The 17,235-nt window shown below is 34.5% G+C and overlaps 1 protein-coding gene across 1 annotated transcript in view; it reads right to left on the minus strand.

The window, feature by feature from the left end:
- Window positions 1–4,224: 4,224 nt before the first annotated feature.
- The window catches only part of srms (src-related kinase lacking C-terminal regulatory tyrosine and N-terminal myristylation sites), a 41,148-nt gene continuing 28,137 nt past the window's right edge, over window positions 4,225–17,235 (minus strand). Inside the window, exons 5-8 of the mRNA XM_055012996.1 lie at window positions 13,218–13,376; window positions 10,966–11,147; window positions 9,143–9,299; window positions 4,225–7,376 (exon numbers count right to left, since the gene is read on the minus strand). Of these exons, the coding sequence (XP_054868971.1) occupies window positions 7,177–7,376; window positions 9,143–9,299; window positions 10,966–11,147; window positions 13,218–13,376 (698 nt within the window). The 3' untranslated portion in view covers window positions 4,225–7,176. The remainder of the gene's footprint in view (window positions 7,377–9,142; window positions 9,300–10,965; window positions 11,148–13,217; window positions 13,377–17,235) is intronic.

Raw genomic sequence — 17,235 nt, forward strand, 5'->3', positions numbered from 1 at the left:
AGAGTATACCTACCGACAACTGTACAGATCACTGATTAATATCTGATATCTGTTTTTTTAAGCCTGAACTTAAACAGAAATAAAAACACAACAATATTCAGGTTCATGGGGACTTTTTCTGCAGGAATTCTAACTATTTCCTGGTGAACAGAAGCTGTGAGTTCTTGGAGTTTCTGCTGATTAGTTGGTGAGAAGACTCAATAAATCCCGGCATCCGTCCTGATCTGGGCTCAGTTTTTAGCAGAACTCTGATGTGTTTCCTCCTCAAATGCAAACAGTTGCGTTATTTTGTTGTTGAACCCAAACATCTCGTTCTAAAGTGCAGTTATTGAGAATATTTCATCCATAAAGCGTCTGATTAATAGTGACGGTGGAACATGGAAACACCATCCAGTCTTCTTCAAATTCAAACCACTTCTTTCCTCGTCCTTCACTTTCGTTTTCATCTTCTGATCTCCTTCCTGCAAATTGAGTTTCCTTCGCTTCCATTATCTGCCGCTGCAGCTCCGCCCACAGCTTCCTCCATCCTAAACCCTAATTCACTTAACCTGAGTGTGTGTGTGTCTTTAAATGTGTGTGTTTAAGTGTGTGTGTGTGTTGCTAGTTCAGATCCAGGGATCAATACTGAAGATGAGGATGTTGTTTCTGCTCTCCGGTGTCCTTGTCTCATGTCTGGGATTGTCTAGGACATGTCATCAACACACAAACACACACATAAACAGACAGACACACACTTAAACACACACTTTAACGCACACACTCCATGTGGTCTCCGTTTACCGTCATGGTGACTCAGTAATTCCTGACTGGAATATTTAACACTGAAGAAACTGCAGCACAAAAACACAACCCGTCACTTCTGTCGCCTTTGGGTGGCCAAAATGACTCGTAATTAATCTAAAATCACTAGAAATACATCTGAAAAATACCTACAAATATTTTTTAAAAATGCCCCAAATGACTCAAAAAGTGTCTTAAATGCATTCAGACTGAGCAGATAATTGTCCAGAAATACAATTTTATCAAAATTGCAACATAATCTTTAAAAAATGACTCATAATTTGTCTAGAATCACTAGAAATATGTCCAAAATACCAATAAATGTGTTAAAAATGTCATAAATGATTCAAAAAGTGTCTTGAATGTGTCCAAAATGAGTCAATAAATGTCCAAAAACACCTCGAATCTATCAAAATTACAAGAAGATCTTTACAAAATGACAAAAAAAGTGGCCAAAAAGATTCACAATTCATCCAAAATCACTAGAAATGTGTTAGAAATGTGACAAGTTACTCAAAAATTGTCTTAAATGTGTCCAAATGAGCCAAAAATTTCAATTCAATTCAATTCAATTCAATTCAATTCAATTTTATTTATATAGCGCCAATTACAGTCAAATTGTCTCGAGACGCTTTACAGAACCCATATGCCTGAACCCCCAGAGCAGCCCTAAGGAGACAGTGGCAGGAAAACACCCTTTAACAGGGAAAAAAACCTCGAGCAGAACCAGCTCTAATGTGGGGGAACCATCTGCTGCTGGCCGGGTGGGTTGAGAGGGACAGAAGAGGTAGAGAGGTAGAGATAGAGGGATGGAGGTAGAGGGGTAGAGATAGAGAGGTGGGGGGTGGGACACAAGGACCATAAAACACAACCACACATCTGAAGCATCCAGCATCCAGCTCTGGGACCAGGGACACTCGGAGAAAGGACACAGAAAGAAACAGAGTGAATGTAATGCAATAATGGTATATATAGTAAATACATAGGTAGTTAGAGAAGGGCTCAGTGCATCAAGAGAGGTTCCCCAGCAGTCTAGGCCTATAGCAGCATAACTAGGGGCAAACTAAAGGGACGTCAAGAGGGGAAGTCAGTTGTGCAAATGAAAACACCAGCATACCCCGTCAGGGTCCCCCAGTCAGCCCTAACTATAAGCTTTGTCAAAAAGGAAGGTTTTAAGCCTGGTCTTAAAAATAGAGAGGGTGTCCACCTCCAGAACCCAAACTGGGAGCTGGTTCCACAGGAGAGGTGCCTGATAACTGAAGGCTCTGCCTCCCATTCTACTTTTAGAGATTCTAGGAACAACAAGTAAGCCTGCAGTTTGAGAGCGAAGAGTTCTGCTAGGATAATATGGTACTATCAGGTCTTTAAGATATGATGGAGATTGGTTGTTAAGAGCTTTATATGTCAGAAGAAGGATTTTGAATTCTATTCTAGATTTCACAGGAAGCCAATGAAGAGAAACCAATATAGGAGAAATATGATCTCTCTTGCTAACTCCCGTCAGTACTCTGGCTGCAGCATTTTGGATCAGCTGTAGATGTTTCAGAGAGCTATTGGGACAACCTGATAATAAGGAACTACAGTAGTCAAGCCTAGAAGTAACAAATGCATGGACTAGTTTTTCTGCATCACTCTGAGACAGGATGTTCCTGATTTTCACAATATTTCTCAGGTGGAAAAAGGAAGTCCTACAGATTTGTTTTATGTGCGAGTTAAAGGACATGTCCTGGTCAAAGATAACACCGAGGTTCCTCACAGTAGTACTGGAGGCCAATGTAATGCCATCCAGAGTAACTATATGCTTTGAAAGCAATTCTCTAAGATGTTTGGGGCCAAATACAATGACTTCAGTCTTGTCTGAATTTAGTAGTAAGAAATTATAGGTCATCCAGGTCATTATGTCCTTAAGACAATCTTGCAGTCTAGCTAGCTGATTAGTTTCATCTGGCTTCATAGATAAATACAATTGAGTGTCGTCAGGGTAACAATGGAAATTAATACAGTGCTTCCTAATAATATTGCCTAAGGGAAGCCAGAATGACAAAAACATCGACCAAATGACCTCAAACACCGACTCTAAACACCTAGAAACTTTTACACAACGACTCAGAACTTGAAAACTTAAATTTACTAAAATTTAATGTCTGTGACATAGAGTCCTAGAAACAACCACTGGTACTCTGGATGTGTTCTATTTGTTTCTGTTTGTACAAATTTACTTAAAAATTGTCCAAAATGCCCTGAAGGTGTCCAAATTACACCAGACCCTTTGCAAAACTACTTGAAAATATGCGGAAAACAACTTATTTTGTCCAAAATGTCTCAAAGCTTTTCCAGAATGACTTTAAACTTGATAAAAATGACACCAGCTTGTTTAAAACGAGTCAGCATGGCCTAAAAAAAATTTAATTTCTCCAAAGTGACTCAAAAGTTATCCAAAAACCTGAATATTTATTTTAATTTTGCCTTAAATGTGTTAAATATGAACTGGAATGACTGAAAAGACATCCCTGCAGTAAACTGTCAGAAGTAGAAGAAACCTGTCAGGGTTCCTCAACATCACCACTGCAGAGGAACCGTTGGAGTTCACAGTGATTATTATTTTATGTTCCTAGATGCTTGCAGGGTTTTGGAATCAGACTAATTCCTGGATAGGTTTTCTGTGGTGCAGACGAGGAAGAATCTGGGTGGCCAATGAAATCACAACGTGAGGAATAACCTCCTTAAACAGTTTCGTTTTTGACAGTTTGGTCATTATTTGTGCAAAATTTCTGTCACTGAAACAGGAAATGCTCTTTTACATTGATATTGTAATGACAAAGACAACAACCGTAGGATTGTATTCAGCATTACAATAGTAACTTTGTGCAAAAAAAATCTACGTAAAACATATATATATGGACCGTAGCAGCAGTGTTGAGTCATTTATCCTCAAATCTGTTGGCAGAAAGTCAAATCCAGATATATCCAAATCTACAAAACCAGCATCCAAAACCTGCATTAAGGAACATTTACAACATTGTTCCAAAATCAACCACATAATTTAATTTAAAAACAGGAAAATTAAATGAGTCTTCAGCGTGTTTCTTTATTGAGAGGCTTCTACCATAACTTCTAATAATTAAAAACTGGGTTCCTGAAGGATGGTTTTGTAGTTAAATGTAGATCGGACATTTTACACTTCATTTTACTCTTTGTGTTTGGCTCATTTTTCACTCGTATTTTTTACATAATGCCGCTGCACCAAGGCAGATTTCCCCACCGTAGATTAATAAAGGCTCGTATCGTATCGGTGTTCCGGACTTATAAGGAGTTTCAAGTGTTGCAGGAGCTCTGGGAGCAGAGCAGAGCTGCGCTAGGAAACTATTACGACCACAGCAGCCAAATTTAAATCAGTAAATTGGTTTCTAAAGTTTCAGTGTAGGAAGTAAAAGCACAGACACATTTCAAAACAATACTTAAAATACTTTATTCTTTGCATTACTGGTGTTTGGTTCCTGATTGCATCCAGGTGAAAACAAACAAACAAACAAACTCCGACTGGTGGTTTGATGATTATGGCTCAAGTTTCCTGAACTTGGCTTCGTCTGCTGTGAACTTCATGCATAAAAGACCCGAGTTAGATTTGCGCCGTTCTCAGGTTGCGTTGCACAGTGCGACATCGTGGTGTGGTGCACAAATCCAACCCCTTCAGGTCTGTTTGTAGTCCTTCTAGTCCATGTTTGTAGTTTTTTTGAGTCAGCATTGTAAACATAGGCACTCTAGTTGTAACTGGCCTTTATTGTGGCCTTTAGTGACGTAAGGCCTGGACACATGGCACGGTGGCGCGCCGGCTTTTAAAGCTCCGCCACTAAATATATCTCATGAGGACGAAAACGATTTGAAGAATATTCTGGAGACACAATGTCTAAAATCCTCCTAAATCCCTGTAACAGAAGCTGGAATGAAGAAAACACTGAAAGACCAACAGTGAAGACAGAAAATAAACCCGGTAGACGCTTAGACGCTTGAAGTTTGTCCTGAGAGTGGCGCCAGAGTGGAGATCATTTAGTCGCATTAGTGGAACAGTGTTAGCATGTTAGCACCTCTCAGGCTTTTTGTTCTCCTTCAGCATGTTACTGATGTATGCTGATCAGCATGCTAACATGCTAAGGCTAGCATGTTAACGTGCTTCCATGAGGCAAGTTTTCAGGCTTGTTAGCATAAAGACGGTGATTAAACCATTGGGTAACATCGCCTCTTTAAGAAGAGTTAGATGAGAAGTTTGATGCCACTCTGATGTCAGCGTGTTAAATACAACCAGCAGGTAGTTAGCTTAGCTTAGCATAACAACCAAAAGCACAAGGAAACAGTCTTCTTGCCAACCAATCAGCAGAAACTCTAACAACTCAATGTTCACAGCATTCTGATTCTGTTTGAGGAAACGGTGAAGAAACTATGAAGATTTAAATCAGTATCTGTGAAATTCTAGCTTCATATATCAAATAATTCTTTAAAATGTAATAGTTTTGTGTCTTTAATAGTAATTTGGACTCTTTATTGTGATACTACTTCCTGCTTTTGGTTATTTTGCATTTTTTGTGGTTACTTTGGGTCCTTGCTGTAATTTGGACTCTTTGTTGTGATTCTACTTCCTGTTTCTTGGTTATATTTTGTGCTTTTTAGTTGTTTTGTGTCTTTCTGGTAATTTGGACTCTTTGTTGTCATTCTACTTTCTGTTTTAAGTTATTTTGCCTCTTTTTGTGGTTACTTTGAGTCTTTGTGGTAATTTGGACTCTTTGTTGTGATTCTACGTCCTGTTTTTTGGTCATTTTGCATTTTTTGTGCTTATTTTGGGTCCTTGCTGTAATTTGGACTCTTTATTTTGATTTTACTTCCTGCTTTTTTTTTTTGGGCAATTTTGCCTCTTTTTGTGGTCATTTTGAGTCTTAGCTGTAATTTGGACTGTGTTGTGATTCTATTACCTATTTTTTGGTTATTTTGCATCTTTTTGTGGTTATTTTGAGTTGTTGATGTAATTTGGACTCTGTTGTGATTCTACTTCCTGTTTTTTTGGTTAGTTTGCATTTTTTAGTTGTGGTTTTGTGTCTTTGTTGTAACTTTGAGTTTTTACTGTGATTCTACTTCCTGTTTTTAGTTATTTTTGCATCTTTTTTGTGGTTATTTTGTGTCTTTGTGGTAATTTGGACCATTTGTTGTGATTCTACTTCCTGTTTTGGATATTTTGCAGTTTTTTTTGTCCTAATTTTGCATCCTTTTATGGTTATTTTTGACTCATTGTAGTGATTTAACATGTTGTTTGTGGTGATACTGCAGCGTTTTCTATTATTTTACATAATTTGTATCGTTGTATTTGTATTTCTGTTGAAGTACAGGCTTAAAAAACAAGATAGCAGGTATTAATCAGTGATCTTTCCAGTTGTCGGTAGGTCTACTCTAGAACTTTCTACAGTTGTCAGTAGGTCTACTCTAGAACTTTCTCCAGGGGATGTTCTCCTTTCCTGCTTCCAGTCTTTAAGTTTAGTCTCACTTAGAACATTCCAGGTCCTTGAAGTCCATAGAGGTGGGTCCAGATTTATCACTTTTTAATGGACTTTTTCCATCATTTCTGAGCCTCAGAACTTCATCAGTCCAGCAGATAGAACCATGACATTTAGGAGGAAAAACACATCTGAGTTCTTCTATGTCTTCTGGACTCAGACTATGTTCAACTCTTTAGCTAATAAAGACACTTAAGTGGCATCAACCTTCTCATCAGATAAACATTGGACCCAAACTGTTGTACGATTTGTTCGAGTGCGTCTTAAAGCTAAATGTGAACTGAAACAGCTCTCTGTTGGTGGAAAACTCTGGTCCGTCCTTTAACTTCAAACCACAGCTGAAGCTCATTGGTCGTCATTTCAGAATAAGAGACTGTTCATTACAAAATGTGATGAAAAATCGTGGAATCCCCGGATTATTCCTCAGTGGGACTAAATATGCTGACAATCAGTCCATATATTAGATATCTAGTCTGGATCTGCTACTAAGAACCCAGCAAGCATTCATTATTGCACATAAACTCCACGTCTCTGGTGTTTGCAGTCCAAAGATTCATTCAAACATGGCACGTACAGAAGAAATACACCGTCGTTTAGAAAACACAAAAGGAGGGTAGAAAATTAAAAACCGTTGGTTCTGTGAATGTGCTCAGGGCTTCAGTGTTCATTTATACTCAGGTCCTTCTTTCAGCCTGAGAAACCAACAATTCCTCAGCTTTATTTCAGGTTTTTCCTCCTTTTATTTCACTTCTCCACCATCTGTCTCTTCACGTCTCTGTGTTTTTTAAAGTACCCTGTTGTGCCGTCATCACCGGTTCTTTCCTTCATGTTCCTGGAGTCTTAAACCGTCCCGCTTCTACACCTCGATGGATTTGAAATAGATCCGGGCGTAGATGGAGTCCAGCTGGCTGTGCAGGGCGTGGAAGGACGGTCTCTTGGAGGGCTCGGCGGCCCAGCAGTCCATCATGATGCGGTAAATGTTCTGAGGACATCGAGTCGGACACGGCAGCCGGAACCCCGACGACAGCAGGTCCAGCACCTCCTTATTGCTTTTACCTGAAGAGGACACATATGAAAGCAGTTGGCTCATTTATTTACCTTTTTATGTTCAAATCTGATGCAAAATCCAACTCTGGAAGGTAAAGACATCGAAACCTTTAAAAATAACTGAGTCAAGATGTTCAGTTAAGTTGAAAGAACGATCGCAGATCGATTAAAATGTTAACATAAGACTTCTATTTTTCTTTCTGCAAACACCAAAACCAACAATGGAGGAACTTTTGAGGAGTTTATACCTCCAATTATATCTGTGAATCTCTCTGACAAGACCACTGTTTCTCATAAATGGACCCAAAATTATTCCTACTGATGCCAAATTTAGATTTTTATTGAAATGTTATTTGACCAACAGGGTTCTTCTGTCTAAAAATAACAAACAAGCAAGAAACAACAGTAAAACATTGCATGAATGATAAATTTAACTCCTTCCATGTATGTTTTTACATTTTTCTTAAAAATTCAATGTCCAACATCATTTATCCACCTTGAAAATGCAGCAAATGTTTGAGAAAATGCTGAGATATCCAGTAGATCTCTAGTCAGTTACTAGTCAGTTGCAAGTCGTAGCTAAATTAAACAGCTTCAGTTGGGTTTTGTGGCTCTATTCAGGTGTTTTCTAGTGATTTGACTTCATATTGCAGTGAAAAATGAGCCAGTAGCGACTAAAAATGTGACAGGAAACACCAAAAAACTGGAGTTCAGAGGTTTGAACATATGGGAAATAACACAAATCCAAAAAAAAAGATCTGGAAGCTGAAAAATCTTTAAAAATTTAGCCCATTTGTTCCTGCTGGTCTCTTAGTGTTTTGGAGATTAACTCTCTGAACTTCTAGCAGCAGTTTCTGGTTGTTTATGTGCTTTCTGTCTAATTTTTCTTCACTGTGGCCTCATTTTTTACAGCAATATAAAGTCCTGCACCTCTATTTTGTGTGAACACTTCCTGCAGTTCAGCCAAAAATTCCCTGAATTGTTGTTATTTAACTTTTGGTCACAGGTGAGCCACTAAAGGCTTCACTGTTAGGTCAAGGAGAGCAGAATTTTTTGTTTTTTTGCAGAATCTGATTAACACACAGTTTATTTTTAGTGATTTTTTAAACTAGACACACAGAATAAAGTAATTTTGAGGGAATTTGGTTGTTTTACCCATTAGAACAGCATTTTTTTTCTTTTCTTTTCTTTTTTTTTTTTTTACAGTTTCTAGTTGATCAATGGAGTCATTTAAAAAAAAAAACAGCCTGAACAGCCTTTTGAAACCCACCAGCATGTTTTGGGTCCACAGGCTCTCAAATGAGTAGTTCAAGAACTGCCAGAAAAATAGAAAAGCCACATTTTTCCTCACTGTGGCCTAATTTTTTTTTTACTGCAATATAAAGTCCTGTGTAAACAGCCAAAAATCCTTGAATTGTTATTTAACTGTTTGTTACAGTTTAGTCACTAATGACTATTATGAATTTTTGTTTTTTACAGAATCTGGTTAACACAGTTTATTTTTGGTGAATTTTTTAACAGGACAAGTAGACTAAAATAATTTTGATGGATTTTCCCCAACAGAACAGCAGACTTTACATTTTTTATCTGATAAATGGAGTCATTTTTGAATATTTCAAGCCTTTAAATCTTTAAATTCCCATTCGTCCACCTCTTCTCAGGTTAAAACACGTGACAACCTGAGTTAACACCCGCTGACTCATGGTGTTTTCACGTCCACATGCTCTGAATTCCTTCCAGGTTGACTCACTCAGAAACAGGAAGTGATGTCGTACCTTCGTAAGGCATCTTTCCTCGTGACATCATCTCGTACAGCAGCACTCCAAACGACCAAACGTCTGACTTCACAGAGAACCGCTGGTAGATGGCCGCCTCTGGAGCCGTCCATCGCACCGGGATCTTAGTGCTGCGACTGGCTGTGTAGACGCTGTCCTATAGGACGGAGGGAAATCTGTTAGATACAAACAGGAAACTACCCGCTGTCTCCAAAATAAAAGAACACATTTATAATAAATAATAGAATGTATTTCAAATAAATTATAGAATATATTTATAATAAATAATAGATTATATTTCAAATCAATAATATATTTAGAATAAATAATATAATATATTCATAGTAAAAAAAGAATATATTTATAATAAATAATAGAATATATTTATAATAAATAAGAGAAGATATTTATATTAAATAATAGAAGACATTTATAATACATAATAGAATATATTTATAGTAAAGAATAGAAGATATTTATATTAAACAACAGAAGATATTTATAACAAATAATAGAAGATATTTATAATAAACAATATACTATATTACCACATAAACATTTTATTACATCTGTTTTACAGTCTAAATCCATTCATGTCCTGATGAGTTCATTTAAATATTTTAACATTTATACATTCTTTACATTCAGGACATTTTGCATTTTAGATTTTTGTTACTGTTTATTTTTATTCACTGCACATTTTGGCTTATTTATCTGTATTTACCCTAAACACATTTACCCTACTACTATACTAGTATACTAGTACTATAGTATTATACAATACCAGTGGAGTATAGTATAGTATAGTATAGTATAGTATAGTATAGTATAGTATAGTATAGTATAGTATAGTATAGTATAGTATAGTACTAGTATAGTACTAGTAGAGTATAGTAGAGTATAGTATAGTATACTAGTAGAGTACTATTGTATAGTACTATAGTACTATACATTAGTACTAGTATAGTATAGTATATTAACATACTGTACAATACTATACTAATATAGCATAGTAGTACTATACTATACGAGTATAGTATAGTACTACTATGCTATACTATACTAGTACACTAGTACTATGATAGTATACTATTCTGTGCTATATATACTATACTATATATAATATAGAATAGTATCTGTCCTATATTAAAGTACTAGTATACAATATGTTATACACTACACTATACTAGTATAGCACTAGTATACTATACTATGCTATACTATATTATACTAGAGTACAGTGTATAGTATAGTACTAGTATAGGACTAGTACTATACTAGTATATCACTAGTCCTATACTATACTAGTATAGTATAATATATATATATATATATATATATATATATATATATATATATATATATATATATATATATATATATAGATATATATATATTACACCCTATTCTATTCTATTCTACTGTACGCTACACTACACTACACTACACTATACTATACTATACTATACTCTACTCTACTATACTATACTATACTATACATATATAACTATATGTGTATTTTATTCACAGTGTAATATCATCTTTGTTTTATTTTTTTAAAATTTAATTGTATGTTTTCTGGCACAACAATTTCCTGCAGGATATATAAAGTTTTTATTTATTTTGGTTTTATTGTGTTTTTCTGGAGCTACGATGTTTTGTTCTCAGAACCTGGATAAATGAGTTTATTTACAGGATAAAAATGTTGTTTCCCGTTTAACAGGATCACAGCTGGTTTATTTACAGTCAGAGGTTGTTGTTGTCGTGTCTCGTTATGAATATTTCAGCAGAACACGGCTCAGACTCTCTGAGGAACTACACACCTTGATGATCCGAGCCAGACCGAAGTCGGCCACCTTACAGACCAGGTCGTCTCCCACCAGGATGTTTCTGGCTGCCAGGTCTCTGTGGACGATGTTCCGGTCCTCCAGGTAGGCCATGCCCTCCGCCACCTGGCTGCCCATGTAGATCAGGTGAGCCGACGTCAGCACCTGGCCCTCAGCGGCTGAAACACACGGACCAGCAGCCAATCGGCAGCCAGACAGACGGTCAGTCAGCCAATCAGCAGCCAGGATCTCTGCCTGATGGAGGCTCTCATTTCACTACAAACCTGACATTTGTTTGATTGTGGAGGAAACCCGGCTGTTTCTGCTGCATTCAGATGAACTTTATGATTCAGTTTGTGCTTAAATTGTCTCATAATTGGATTTTTTAGAATTATTTTTCAGAATTTAATGCTTCATATTTAGTCTCTTTGGATCAGGTTAGAAAAGAGTGTTAGAGGATCATTTCTGTGCAATTTAATGTAATTTAATTGTATTCATAGTGCAATTTTATTTCATTTCATTCACAGTAAAAATGCATTTTATTTTACTTTATTCATTGTGCATTTCTATTTTATAATCACAGCATCATTTTACTTTATTTTGTTTTATCTAATTTTATTCACAGTAAAATTGTATTTTATTTTACACATAGTGCAATTGAATTTATCTTATTTTATTCATAGTGTAAATTTATTTAGAATTTATTCACAGTGTAATTTTATTTAAGGTTCTTTATTTTATTTTATTTTATTTTATTCACATTTTCTTGTGTGATTTTAAGTTTTATTTTCCTATTCCAGTCTAATTTTAGCTAATTTATACTATTTCACTGATTTATTGAACTTAAATCTTGACATTTTTCTTCTTTTTATTCGCTGCATTTTTTCTGTTGAGTCATTTTGTTTTTCTGGCACCAGAATTTCCTTCAGGATTAATAAAGTTTAATCTTATTTTAGTGATTTTATAAAAACAGCAGCAGGTTCTTGTTCAGACTTTTAACCTACAGCTCATTAATAAAGTTTAATTCTTTTAACCTACAGGTAATTAATGGTGATTCTATTCCTACTAGGTTAGTTTTTTTTAATTTAACCGTCGGTGGATCCGGTTTATCAGCTGTAAAGTCGCTAATCATCATGTAATGAAGGCGTTTCTGAGGCGAGGCGTTCAGTTTTTATGGAGCGAAGATCTTTTGTTCTCAGAAACTGAGTCATGAACCAATGACGGGTTTATTTATTTATTATTGATTCAGGTTTCTACACTGGTTTTTAGCTCAGATTACACAGGAGGAGGATTATTAAACAGATTTATTCCATAATGTTTTGATTTTATTTAGAATTTTATTTTATTTTATTCACAGTACAATTTTACTTTATTTAATTTTATTAATTTAATTAAATAAAACTTAATTTTACTTTATTTTATCCAATTTTATGAACTAAATTTAAATGAAATTAAATTGTACTTTATTTTATTTTATTCACAGTGTAATTTAATTTAATCTAATTTTATTCACAGTGAAAATGTATTTTATTTTACTCAGTGCAATTTCATTTCACCTGATTTTATTTACAGTGGAAATGTATTTATTTTATTCCCATGCAAATGTAGTTTTATTTCATTTTATTTTATTCAGTGCAATTTTATTCATAGTGAAAATGTATTTTATTCTATTTTATTCACAATGCAATTTTACTTTATTTGATTGTATCATTTTAGTTTAATTAAATTTTTCTTTATTTTACTCAGTGAAAATGCATTTTATTGTACTCCATGCAATTTAGCTTAATATAATTTAATTTAATTTGCAGTGAAAATTAATTTCATTTTACTCACATGCAAATTTATTTCATTTTATTTCACTGACAGTGCAATTTAATTTAATTAAATTTTAATTTATTTACAATGAAAATGTATTTTTATTTTTTTAAGTTTTATTTATTTTTTTCTGGCACTAGAACTCAGGATTGAGTAGGTTTTTATCTTATTTTGGTGATTGTGTTTTTATGGAGCTTTCTGGTTTCTACTCTGATTTTTCAGCTCGTATTTCTGCTCATATAAAAGCCGTTTTATTCCATAGATTGTTCTTTGTTCCTCTTGTGATAAAAGCAGATCTTTGGTTGGTATTAGAGCTAAATCTGCAGCCCGACGGCAGGAATGAGAAGAATGTGGGGTTTTTGTCAGAACTGGATTAGAAAACCTCTGAGAGATTTAATGACCACGGGAGCAGCGTGGTGCGTTCAGGGACTCACAGGTGAGGTAGGACTTGAGGCTTCCTTTGCTCATGAGCTCGGTGATGATGTAGACGGGTTCACCTCTGGAGCACATGGCCAACAGCTGGATGAGTTTAGGGTGGTGGAGGCTCTTCAGGGCCTGGACCTCCTTCACAAACTCATCCTGCTTGGTGTCCTCTGGAGGAAAAACAAACAAATAAACAACTCTGGAGGGAAAAAACAAACAAATAAACAACTCTGGAAGGAAAAACAAACAAATAAACAACTCTGGAGGAAAAACAAACAAATAAACAACTCTGGAGGAAAACAAACAAATAGACAACTCTGGAGGAAAACAAACAAATAGACAACTCTGGAGGAAAAACAAACAAATAGACAACTCTGGAGGAAAAAAAACAAATAAACAACTGGAGGGAAAAAATTAACAAATAAACAACTCTGGAAGGAAAAAACTAACAAAGAACTCTGGAGGGAAAAAACAAATAAATAAACAACTCTGGAGGAAAAACAAACAAATAAACAACTCTGGAGGAAAACAAACAAATAAACAACTCTGGAGGAAAAAAACAAATAAACAACTCTGGAGGAAAAACAAACAAATAAACAACTCTGGAGGAAAAAAAACAAAGAAATAATCAACTCTGGAGGAAAAACAAACAAATAAACAACTCTGGAAGGAAAAAACTAACAAATAAACAACTCTGGAGGGAAAAAACAAAGAAATAAACAACTCTGGAGGAAAAACAAACAAATAAACAACTCTGGAGGAAAACAAACAAATAGACAACTGGAGGGAAAAAAATTAACAAATAAACAACTCTGGAGGGAAAAAACAAACAAATAAACAACTCTGGAAGGAAAAAACTAACAAATAAACAACTCTGGAGGGAAAAAACAAAGAAATAAACAACTCTGGAGGAAAAACAAACAAATAAACAACTCTGGAGGAAAACAAACAAATAGACAACTGGAGGGAAAAAAATTAACAAATAAACAACTCTGGAGGGAAAAAACAAACAAATAAACAACTCTGGAAGGAAAAAACTAACAAATAAACAACTCTGGAGGGAAAAAACAAAGAAATAAACAACTCTGGAGGAAAAACAAACAAATAAACAACTCTGGAGGAAAACAAACAAATAGACAACTGGAGGGAAAAAAATTAACAAATAAACAACTCTGGAGGGAAAAAACAAACAAATAAACAACTCTGGAAGGAAAAAAACTAACAAATAAACAACTCTGGAGGGAAAAAACAAAGAAATAAACAACTCTGGAGGAAAAACAAACAAATAAACAACTCTGGAGGAAAACAAACAAATAGACAACTGGAGGGAAAAAAATTAACAAATAAACAACTCTGGAGGGAAAAAACTAACAAATAAACAACTCTGGAGGGAAAAAACAAAGAAATAAACAACTCTGGAGGAAAAACAAACAAATAAACAACTCTGGAGGAAAACAAACAAATAGACAACTGGAGGGAAAAAAATTAACAAATAAACAACTCTGGAGGAAAAACAAACAAATAAACAACTCTGGAGGGAAAAAACAAACAAATAAACAACTCTGGAAGGAAAAACAAACAAATAAACAACTCTGGAGGAAAAACAAACAAATAAACAACTCTGGAGGAAAACAAACAAATAGACAACTCTGGAGGAAAACAAACAAATAGACAACTCTGGAGGAAAAACAAACAAATAAACAACTCTGGAGGAAAAACAAACAAATAGACAACTCTGGAGGAAAAACAAACAAATAGACAACTCTGGAGGAAAACAAACAAATAAACAACTGGAGGGAAAAAATTAACAAATAAACAACTCTGGAAGGAAAAAACTAACAAAGAACTCTGGAGGGAAAAAACAAATAAATAAACAACTCTGGAGGAAAAACAAACAAATAAACAACTCTGGAGGAAAACAAACAAATAAACAACTCTGGAGGAAAAAACAAATAAACAACTCTGGAGGAAAAACAAACAAATAAACAACTCTGGAGGAAAAAAACAAAGAAATAATCAACTCTGGAGGAAAAACAAACAAATAAACAACTCTGGAAGGAAAAAACTAACAAATAAACAACTCTGGAGGGAAAAAACAAAGAAATAAACAACTCTGGAGGAAAAACAAACAAATAAACAACTCTGGAGGAAAACAAACAAATAGACAACTGGAGGGAAAAAAATTAACAAATAAACAACTCTGGAGGGAAAAAACAAACAAATAAACAACTCTGGAAGGAAAAAACTAACAAATAAACAACTCTGGAGGGAAAAAACAAAGAAATAAACAACTCTGGAGGAAAAACAAACAAATAAACAACTCTGGAGGAAAACAAACAAATAGACAACTGGAGGGGAAAAAAATTAACAAATAAACAACTCTGGAAGGAAAAAACTAACAAAGAACTCTGGAGGGAAAAAACAAATAAATAAACAACTCTGGAGGAAAAACAAACAAACAACTCTGGAGGAAAACAAACAAATAAACAACTCCAGAGGAAAAACAAACAAATAAACAACTCTGGAGGAAAAACAAACAAATAAACAACTCTGGAGGGGAAAAAACTAACAAATAAACAACTCTGGAGGAAAAACAAACAAATAAACAACTCTGGAGGAAAACAAACAAATAGACAACTCTGGAGGAAGACAAACAAATAAACAACTGGAGGGAAAAAAATTAACAAATAAACAATTCTGGAAGGAAAAAACTAACAAATAAAGAACTCTGGAGGGAAAAAACTAACAAATAAACAACTCTGGAGGAAAAACAAACAAATAAACAACTCTGGAGGAAAACAAACAAATAAACAACTCTGGAGGAAAAACAAACAAATAAACAACTCTGGAGGAAAACAAACAAATAAACAACTCTGGAGGGGAAAAAACTAACAAATAAACAACTCTGGAGGGAAAAAACAAACAAATAAACAACTCTGGAGGAAAAACAAACAAATAAAAAAATGTTTATTGATAAACTTGTTTTTCATTTGTTTATGTTTTGGGTATTTGCTTTTTGGTAGTTTAGCTTATAAATGACAACTTTTTTCTGTGATTTTGCTAAATATTATTTGTAATTCAACAAAACGAGGAAAAACTGTAAAATAACAGTTTAAAAAATATTATTTTCGAGCTATTATTTTGATCGTTTTTCTCTGTTACGTTAAATTACAAATAATATTTAGAAAAATCACAGAAAAAAAAAAGTCCTTTTTAAGTTAACTCCCCAAACAAACACAACAGAACAAGTTTTGAGCAGGTTTTAGTTAAATTGAACGTTGAATTATTTTGGACAAATCAAGTCACTTTGGACACATTTTTTTCCACTTTGGGGTTTTCCTATTATGAAAATTTTTTGAGATGTTTTGGATCAGTTTAGGTTTTGTTTTTATTATATGAAGCAATTTTGTAGATATTTCAGGAAGGTTTCTGTGCAGTTTGTAGAAGCTGGAAGTGTTCTGGTAAATCTTTGGGTCATTTTTGTCAAGTTTTGAGGAAGTTTTGAGGAATTTTAGACAAGTTTAGTAATCCTGGACCATTTTAGACCATTTGAAGTCATTTTGGACACCTTTTTTTTTCCCATTTTGAAAAATTTGATATATTTTGGATCAGTTTAGGTTTTGTTTTTATTATTTTGGCCAATTTTTTAGGGATGTTGGGAAGCATTCAGTACAATTTGTAAAAGTTGGAAGTGTTTTGGTAAACCTTTGGGTCAGTTTGGACAATTTTTAAGTGAGTGAGGACACTTTTTGTGGAGCAGTTTTGGTCATTTTAACCAAGCTGTGAGTAATTTTAAACAAATTTTGTCGTTCTGGACCATTTTAGAGACATTTTGGGTATTTTGAGGAAATTTATCGTCAAACTGGAAGCTTTTCAGGCACCTTGCTGGACGTAGTTTGGTAAATTTTTGGTTTGGACCGTTGTCAAGTGATTGTGGTTCATTTCTAACTCATTTGGGACAGTTTTAATCAGGTTTTGAGCCATTTTGGACCATTTTTGAGTGAACAGAACGTCACTTGTTAAAGTTTT

Source organism: Amphiprion ocellaris, chromosome 8 (genome assembly GCF_022539595.1).
Source record: "Amphiprion ocellaris isolate individual 3 ecotype Okinawa chromosome 8, ASM2253959v1, whole genome shotgun sequence".
Lineage (NCBI taxonomy): Eukaryota > Metazoa > Chordata > Actinopteri > Pomacentridae > Amphiprion > Amphiprion ocellaris.